Source organism: Diachasma alloeum, unplaced genomic scaffold, assembly GCF_001412515.2.
Source record: "Diachasma alloeum isolate Michigan unplaced genomic scaffold, Dall2.0 Dall_scaffold_00362, whole genome shotgun sequence".
Taxonomy (NCBI): Eukaryota; Metazoa; Arthropoda; class Insecta; order Hymenoptera; family Braconidae; genus Diachasma; species Diachasma alloeum.
This window is the reverse complement of record NW_021680501.1, coordinates 498,873-507,955: the sequence shown is the minus strand read 5'-3', so window position 1 is coordinate 507,955 and position 9,083 is coordinate 498,873. Positions and strand designations below refer to the sequence as shown.

At 39.2% G+C, this 9,083-nt stretch overlaps 2 protein-coding genes across 6 annotated transcripts in view; one reads left to right on the top strand and one right to left on the bottom strand.

The window, feature by feature from the left end:
• Positions 1 to 5,904, top strand: part of LOC107041346 (ankyrin repeat domain-containing protein 12) — a 21,449-nt gene extending 15,545 nt beyond the window's left edge. For 4 of the 5 annotated variants that reach the window (XM_015261859.1, XM_015261860.1, XM_015261858.1 and 1 more), the window contains 4 exons: positions 1,121 to 1,656; positions 3,441 to 4,112; positions 4,282 to 4,552; positions 5,435 to 5,904. In XM_015261859.1, coding sequence (XP_015117345.1) covers positions 1,121 to 1,656; positions 3,441 to 4,112; positions 4,282 to 4,552; positions 5,435 to 5,614 — 1,659 coding nt within the window. In that variant the 3' untranslated portion in view covers positions 5,615 to 5,904. The remainder of the gene's footprint in view (positions 1 to 1,120; positions 1,657 to 3,440; positions 4,113 to 4,281; positions 4,553 to 5,434) is intronic. The other variant, XM_015261861.1, reaches the window with a different exon arrangement.
• A 14-nt stretch (positions 5,905 to 5,918) lies between these two features.
• Positions 5,919 to 7,437, bottom strand: LOC107041348 (transmembrane protein 70 homolog, mitochondrial). Its single transcript, XM_015261863.1, has 3 exons — positions 7,166 to 7,437; positions 6,599 to 6,943; positions 5,919 to 6,156 (listed from the first exon to the last, which is right to left on the bottom strand). Exons 1-3 carry the CDS (start codon positions 7,277 to 7,279, stop codon positions 5,941 to 5,943), a joined length of 675 nt encoding a protein of 224 aa, XP_015117349.1. The 5' UTR covers positions 7,280 to 7,437; the 3' UTR covers positions 5,919 to 5,940.
• Positions 7,438 to 9,083: the final 1,646 nt, after the last annotated feature.

The window sequence follows — 9,083 nt, the reverse complement described above, 5'->3', positions numbered from 1 at the left end:
CGTAATCAAAGTCGACAGTGAAGAGGAATAAATTCGAAAAACCATAAAAAAACTATTTTCCTCCATAAGCCTCCCCTCCCCCTCAAAATTGTCCAAACAAATTCGTTTTTTGGCAATTTTCAACAAGCGATTTTGTTGCCCCAAACAAGACTTGTTTGACAACGTGTTTGTTTTTCTCTCAGTGTAGAATAGAAATATCTTGGATTTGACGATCAGAGAGAGTTTTAAAGACGTAATCAAAGTCGACAGTGAAGATGAATAAATTCGAAAAACCATAAAAAAACTATTTTCCTCCATAAGCCTCCCCTCCCCCTCAAAATTGCCCAAACAAATTCGTTTTTTGGCAATTTTCAACAAGCGATTTTGTTGCCCCAAACAAGACTTGTTTGACAACGTGTTTGTTTTTCTCTCAGTGTANAAATGAAACAATAATAATGATATGATAGCAATCTAATAACTGAGGGATAAAATATTTGTTGATAAATTTTCCTCTGTATGAGATATTTTCATCCTGAAGAGGCAGCGTCGGGTGTGAATTAACCGCCTCTTGAGCCAAATATTTCGTTGCTGTCGAATGCAGAGCAATTATTCATATTCGAGCCTTTCAAATTCGAGCCAAACAAATTCGTTTTTTAGCAATTTTCAACTAGCGATTTTGTTGCCCCAAACAAGACTTGTTTGACGACGTGTTTGTTTTTCTCTCAGTGTAGAATAGAAATATCTTGGATTTGACGATCAGAGAGAGTTTTAAAGGCGTAATCAAAGTCGACAGTGAAGAGGAATAAATTCGAAAAACCATAAAAAAACTATTTTCCTCCATAAGCCTCCCCTCCCCCTCAAAATTGCCCAAACAAATTCGTTTTTTGGCAATTTTCAACTAGCGATTTTGTTGCCCCAAACAAGACTTGTTTGACAACGTGTTTGTTTTTCTCTCAGTGTAGAATAGAAATATCTTGGATTTGACGATCAGAGAGAGTTTTAAAGACGTAATCAAAGTCGACAGTGATGATGAATAAATTCGCAAAACCGTAAAAAAACTATTTTCCTCCGTAAGCCTCCCCCTCCCCCTCCCCTTATCAGCATCCACCCGCCTGCATGTCATTTACTTCGTTGTTTCTAGTCAGACAAGCTCGCCTCAGTCGTAACAGCCTCATCTATTGTTGAACAGTGCCCCAAGACCGGAAAACAGGGTGCAGTCCCTCCAGGGAAGCCCCAACAGTCGTCGACCCCGTCGGATCGCAAGAGTCCAAGTTCGATATCAGCGAGCAGCCCCAAGCCCCTGACAACCCCACCCACGAAGACCAGCACCCCAGCTCCAGAGTCAGACAGTGAGGACGATCGCCCCAAGAGCTCGGACTCCTCGTCAGCCCCGAAGGTGCCACCCCTGAAAATCGTCATTCCCCAGACAACTGAGCAGGAGCAAACGAGAAACGGCAAGAACCCCTCGACCAGGGGCCACCAGCTGCCCTACGTGGTGGCCAGTTCCAACTCCAACGACTCCACCGACAAGGACCAGACGCAGTCGACATCGGGGACGACGAGCCCCACAGAAGCCTCAGCCTCATCAAAGTCAGAGGAGAAGAAGGACTTCTCAGGGGCTATTCACAGCGAGGAGAGGTCCACCCACCACCAGAGGGTCCTCAGAAGCGCTCACAGGTAGGGATTTTTGTCATTTACACGTAGATTACGTCACTAGAGATGCAAAATGACCGTAATTTTTTAGATCGCGTCATATGACCAAAAATGACGGTCCTGTGACGGTCATGTAACGCACAAATTTTCCAACTACAAATGATTGTCACAAATCATTTGAAACCAAATGAAATGAAATGATTAATTCAGTAGTGAAGCGGTAAACCGAGTTAAGTCGATTTTAACTATTAGCCAGTTTTTGCTGAATATCTCGGAATCTAAGAGAGATAGCAAAATTTTTCTCATGACTTTTTTTAGACCGCTCTATTGGCTCTACAAAAAAGGTCATGACAAAAATCTTTCTATCTCTTTTAGATTCCGAGATATTCGTCAAAAACTAGCCAATAGTAAAAAACGACTTAACCCGGTTTACCGCTTCGCTACTGAATTTGAAACCAAATGAAATGAAATGATTTGTGACAATCATTTGTAACCAAATTGTTGTCAAACCATCTATATAGTTGCATAATGACGGTCATAACTAATTTCCAATTTGTGACAGTCGTGAATAAAACAGAATAGTTTCATCTATATGGATGGAAAAAAATGGTGATTTCCATTTCAAAATGCGGATTAGGCCAATACAAAAGGAATTCAACTGAAAATTGACCGAGAAAAAAATAAAGTTTCATCTATATGGATGAAAAATGACTGTCATTTTTTAGATCGCGTCATATGACCAAAAATGACGGTCTTGTGACGGTCATGTAACGCACAAATTTTCCAACTACAAATGATTGTCACAAATCATTTGAAACCAAATGAAATGAAATGATTAATTCAGTAGTGAAACGGTAAACCGAGTTAAGTCGATTTTAACTATTAGCCAGTTTTTGCTGAATATCTCGGAATCTAAGAGAGATAGCAAAATTTTTCTCATGACTTTTTTTAGACCGCTCTATTGGCTCTACAAAAAAGGTCATGACAAAAATCTTTCTATCTCTTTTAGATTCCGAGATATTCGTCAAAAACTAGCCAATAGTAAAAAACAACTTAACCCGGTTTACCGCTTCGCTACTGAATTTGAAACCAAATGAAATGAAATGATTTGTGACAATCATTTGTAACCAAATTGTTGTCAAACCATCTATATAGTTGCATAATGACGGTCATAACTAATTTCCAATTTGTGACAGTCGTGAATAAAACAGAATAGTTTTATCTATATGGATGGAAAAAAATCGTGATTTCCATTTCAAAATGCGGATTAGGCCAATACAAAAGGAATTCAACTGAAAATTGACCGAGAAAAAAATAAAGTTTCATCTATATGGATGAAAAATGACTGTCATTTTTTCTTGACAAGTTGTGACGGTCACAGAAGGGGGAGGGGGAATTGTGACAGCCGTCATGAACGCCTCGTCATGTGACCGTCATATGACGGGTCATGTGACGCAGGCTAACGGGGACATATAAACATAAATAAATTCTGAAAGCAGAGAGTGATTGCAAATTGTTTGGTGGGCAGTGGTACCCCAAGCTCCCAACCCCAGGGCCCATCGATTAAAATCGAATTTTTTAACAATTCCATACTAATGTTCATTGAATTTTCCATTTCCCGTTTCGGCATTATTCATAATTTTACTGAAATCTCGGAAAAAATCGTGAAGAATGTGAAGAAAAAATAGCCTAGTCTTGACGCGAATTTTGAGATAGCTTTGTTTTAAGTCAGAAATGATCGGAAAATGGTAAATTTACGACTGACTTGAGACATGTAAAAAATAATCCTCATTTTGAATCTCTCACAGGGGCAATGGCAATGGATCCTCGAACTCGAAGGACTCCAACTCGAATCAATCAGGAAACGGCAGCTACTCGAACTCGTCTCCTCTCCCAGCAGCTGATCGATCAAACAACACATCCCCTCAGCCGCCCGCCACTGAAGGCCCAGCGGAGCCAGCAAAAAGCGCCTCAGAGCCGGCGGCTGCTGCCCCCAAGGCGACTGCCAACTCTGAAAAGTCAGAGAAGAGCGAGGGGAATGGGAAGAGCACGAAGGAGGGCTCAGAGAGCTCTGAGAACTCCTCTGGGTCGTCCAATGCCAATGCCAGTGTGTCGACTGCTGCTCCGGTGGAGCTCCACCCCAGGAAGAGGAAGATGAAGCCAAGCAAGGAGGCTCAGCAGGCGGTGGCTGCCTCCAATGAAGCCAGCGAGACTGCCAATGCTGGCACTGAGGTACATCCACACGATCAACCCATCACCAATTGCTATCAGCTGTTCTTGAATATCAGGAAGCAGATCGAGAGGAGGAGGAAGGGACTGTTTCCTGTGCAGCCTAAACCCCCGCAGGGCTTCAAGGACTATCTGATGAACAGGTGCACGTATGTGCTGGCGGGGAATGCCAATAAGGAGCCCAATGTCAATCCTCCGGGGAGCCTGCAGGGGCCCATGAAGGAGTTGTATGTCGAGCAGGAGAAGGAGAGGTATGTGATGGAAAAATTGGGCTATCACTGAGAGAAAAACAAACTCGTTGTCAAACAAGTCCTGTTTGGGCCAATAAAATCGACAGTTGAAAGTCTCAAACGTGAATAATTTTTATGCTTTCGACAGCAACGAAATATGGCTCAATGGCTCAAATTTTTTTTATCACAGGTACAGGCTGAGGATGCAGCATGTCGTGGAGAAGGAGAAGCTGGTGCTCTCGGTGGAGCAGGAGATCCTGAGGGTTCATGGGAGGGCCGCGAGGGCACTTGCCAATCAGATTCTGCCTTTCTCTGTCTGCACTATTCTGAAGGACGAGGAGGTTTACAATGTTATCACTCCTGAGCAGGAGGAGAAGGACAGGAATCAGAGGAGCAGGTACAATGGGAGACTCTTCCTCAGCTGGCTGCAGGATGTTGATGACAAGTGGGAGAAAATCAAGGTGAGGAGATGTATTTAAAAATTTTTTTCATTCCATTTTTTTCTCAGCAACTCCATTTTTTTATAGCAAAATTAATTTTTTATCGATTCTTTAAAGGGGGATAAATAATCTTTAAAGACCAATAGATTTAAAAAAATAGGAATAGTAATTAATTTTTTTTTTTCAAAATTCTAATTGCGGATTTTTTTGGCTCTTCTTTTCTCTCTTTAAACTACAAGATTAAATGAGAAATTTATTTTGAGAGAAAGTAAGAGACATTTATTTACAAATCCTTATTATTAAGAAAAATATTTATATTTTCAAACTGAACGATGAAAAAGAATAGAAATACGTGCTTTTTATTCTTTTTAATCTGACAGTTTGAAAAGAGAAATATTTTCCATCGAATTTTTTGCTGGAATGGATCAAAATGTGATTCCATTTTTCTTCTCAACAGCTGCATTTTTTTTTACAACAAAATTCATTTTTGATCGATTCTTTAAGTCGAAGGAACCATTGAAAGTGGGATAAATAATCTTTAAAGACCAATAGATTAAAAAAAATGGGAATAGTAATTAATTTTTTTTTTCAAAATTCTAATTACGGATTTTTTTGGCTCTTCTTTTCTCTCTTTAAACTACAAGATTAAATGAGAAATTTATTTTGAGAGAAAGTAAGAGACATTTATTTACAAATCCTTATTATTAAGAAAAATATTTATATTTTCAAACTGAACGATGAAAAAGAATAGAAATACGTGCTTTTTATTCTTTTTAATCTGACAGTTTGAAAAGAGAAATATTTTCCATCGAATTTCTTGGTGGAAGAAATCAAAATGTGATCAATAGTTTTCAGAGTGCAATCATCAATTAGAAAAAAATAACGATAATGATAATTTTGCAGGAAGCAATGCTGCTCAGGCATCACAACGAAGCAGAGTCCCTCCACGCAGTTCAACGAATGGACTGGGAGTGGAAGCTGAAGGAAGTTGGTCTCTGCGAGTTTAAAGCAACTCCTCAAATCGACGATCTCCATGTGCCCATCGTTCACGTCTCTGACGATTTCGATCTCCTCCCAGCTTGAATTTTTTCACTCACGAGGCCATTTCACCACAGTTGAGACCCCTTATTTTTTGAAATCATCATCACCACGAATAACGAAAGGACAAATCATGTGTAAAAATATGAAATTGTGCCTGGATTCAGACAAAATGTCTCCAGAATATTCATCAACATTTTTTAATCAGTTGAAGCCACGTGCTGTGATCTCTACTTCATTTCGACAAATTCTGCGAACAAATGAATCAATTCACTGTAAATATTTTGTAATTAGAGATATTAGGGTAAGAATAAAGAGATGTTTTTGGGATAAAATAGTGGAGTCGATGTTGAATTGTGAACTAGTTATATTCAATCTTTCTTTGGCTTGTCACAGGGCACAGATTTGAGGGCTTCTGGCTCATTTAACTGGAAGTCCATGGGCTTGTCGTAGCCGAGAATTCTATTGTAGTGGGCGATCTCTGTGAAGCTTTGAAAGTCAAAGAAGAGGGGAGTGTTGTGTACGTAGCAGGTTGTTAACATCTCACGCATTCCTGGCTTTGACACGTCGTCCGGAGTGAATTCAATCTGGAGAATAAAATTCATTGCGTAAAAAACAAATTTTTTCATTTCTGATAATTGCATTTATCTCCTGAACGAGTGAATTTACGAAGAAATCTCATAAGAAAGTTTTTGTAGAAAATTAAATTTCCAACAAAAAATGCTATTTGACATTTCCTCCTAAATCGACTCCTCGCGGAGATAATTACAAAGTCCCCCAGAGCAAAAATCAATGGCATAAAAAACTGAAATTTAATTTCTGACGATTCTTTATTTATCTCAAAAACGAGTGGATTTACGGTGAAAAGTCAATAGATACTTCTTGTAGAGAATTAAATTTCCAACAAAAAATGCTATTTGACATTTCTTCCTAAATCGACTCCTTAATGGGATAATTTAAAAAATCCCTTACACCTTCAAAAATCAGTTTTGCTATTCTTTTATCATTTTTCATTAATCAATGCCTTACCTGTCTCTTTCTAACAAAAATATTGTAAACAGTGGCGATATAGACATCCCTCTTTTCATCATACGTCATCCTGGTGACATATTTTCTCGTGATGAGATTGAGCAGAAAAGGAGTCCCGACACTGAAGAATCCAGTCGTGAGGGCAACACCAACGAGAGCAATTGTGCTGTCAGTAGCCAGAACCTTCGGCAGGAGGTACGGCTGCATCAGGATACTCGCGAGGGAGGTGGACAACGAGAAGATCTTCACGCCCTTCATTTTCTTGGTCAGCGTCCCCTCGTAGATCGTTTTAACGTGAGATTCTTCAGTGCTTTGAAGTCTGAGTTGTAACACCGAAGGGAATCCCTTTAATCAACAGTTTCAATCAACAATAACTCGAAATCGGCTGAGTGAAACTTCACGATTTTCATTTCATTTTGAAGGTATTTTCTTAGGCTTCAAAATGAGCACAGACTCGGCCAAATCGCATCGTTTGTTCCGGAGATATTGATGACTGAAGGAGACTGTTTTCCTCTCATCATCTCCAATCATCAGTTAACTTCGAGGATTTTTTTTTACTATTATTACCTTTATTCTGATGTGATTGACAATTACATTGGGAGTCAGTTTGTTCACTCCCGACGTCTGCACTATGAAGTCACAGCTTCTGGCGAACATCCTCGTCCGCGCGAGGAACGACATTTCTCACTGAATTTATGGGGCACTTATTCTAGGTTTAATCAGGCATGTGGAGGTGCAGTGAAGTGGTTTGATGATTTTTTTAATTGTTTAGGGGGTTCTGAGGTGTGCGGAGGCGGTATAAAAATAACACGACGAACTAACCTAAATTGAATGCTCGTGGGATGTAGGCAAGGTAGGAATTGGGAGGAATTTTTTCCTGAGTCGATAATGTCGCGATTTTTCGTGTTTTGGGGTTAGTGTCTTGTTTAGATGCTGTATGGCGTTGGGCTCATGGTTTCGGAGAGTTCGACTGCCTCGCGATGTTGGAGAAGGACAAATGCCACTGGTGAAGTTTAATAATGAATTTTGTTGACAATGTGAAGTGATGTGTGACGAAATGTTGGAGATTCGAGGGACGAGGGATTAATACACGTGGGGGATTCGTTCGTCTTGAGGAGATGGTTCGATGGTTGTGGAGGCGAAGGGGTGAGTGATGAAGACGATTGACTGATGACAGTTACTTGATTGTTACTGATTTTTCACTCATTAATTAAATAGTAAAAACCAAAAGTTCGTAATGTACAATTTTCCAATTGCCCAATTTTTTTTCATTCTCACGACATTTTCTCGAACTTCAAAACAAATTTTAACTGATCCAGTGTTTCATTTAAGGGGAGACGGGACCCCTCTGTCTACATCAAATCTTAGAATTGTGTTTTCTCCTACAATTATCAATTTCTATCTATGAAATTACTTTATCGACTCGATTATCGCATTGTTGGGTCAATGAAGTAGTTTAATGACTAAAAAATAATAATTGCAGGAGAAAACATAATTCTAAAGATTCATATAAACCCAGGGGTTCCGTTTCCCCTTAAGGTGTTTCTCCTGAAAAGTCAAAATAATGAAAACAAATAGGAAAATTCACGAGAGAAAATTCTGAGTTTGCTGCGTCATTGAGAATTCTTGCGCATTTTTTTCGGATGTCAGTGTCAAGAAAAGAAATAATGAAATTTGGGTGTTTTTGTAAGCCCTCCAGCTATAACCTCCGGGGTTACCTCACTCTCAATTAGGGAAATTTCCATGGCACCCAAAAAATAATGAACTATTGAGGAAAAACTAGTGGGTGATAAATTAAATCGTTCTTGAGAACACGTATAAGTTACAGATTTTTTTCAGATTTCATAAGAAAGTTATTTGAACAAATGATTCGAAAAATTATGAGTTTCGGGGCAATCACGCCCTCACGCGCAGGCGCGTGATTCGAATGTCAGTGAGCATCTTGGGAAAGGTATGGGTTGGACCATGGAACTGAGAGAGAGAAAACACTCGACAGGTTTACCAACTCGAGACGCATTTTAATATTATTTCAATAATTAGAAAAACATCCAATAAAAATTATTTGACACCCGTAGGTGATGAGAAAAAAATCAATCAATCTGATGAATAAAATCAATATTCAAAAAATGTTCAAATGCACACTTAAATAGTTACTTGAAAATTGGAAAATTTCGTGCTCAGCGATTGAATCAGGGCTCGAGAACAATAAGGCTCCCCTTCCGTTTCACCCCCCTGTGACCTACAGGCGAAACACCTTAAGTATTAATCGCTGAAAATATCTAGGGTGGAAGCATTAGCAAGCGTTGATTATTAAAAAATTTTGAAAAAAAATTGTTTGTCGGGAATTTTATGACTTATAAAATGTTCGTCGACATTTCTTTCCACATCTCGCGGCTTCTGAGGTGTTTATAGAGTAATTTTCGTAAAATAACTTAAGAAAAGAATGGGAATTCGGTTTATATGAAGATTAGTTCGCGGAAAAAAT

Coding starts and splice junctions, on each gene's coding strand:
- LOC107041348 (XM_015261863.1), bottom strand. CDS start 7,279: ATGTCGTTCCTCGCGCGGACGAGGATGTTCGCCAGAAGCTGTGACTTC. Junction 6,944..7,165: donor TCAATCACATCAGAATAAAG/GTAATAATAGTA, acceptor TGTTGATTAAAG/GGATTCCCTTCGGTGTTACA. Junction 6,157..6,598: donor TTTTTGTTAGAAAGAGACAG/GTAAGGCATTGA, acceptor TTTATTCTCCAG/ATTGAATTCACTCCGGACGA.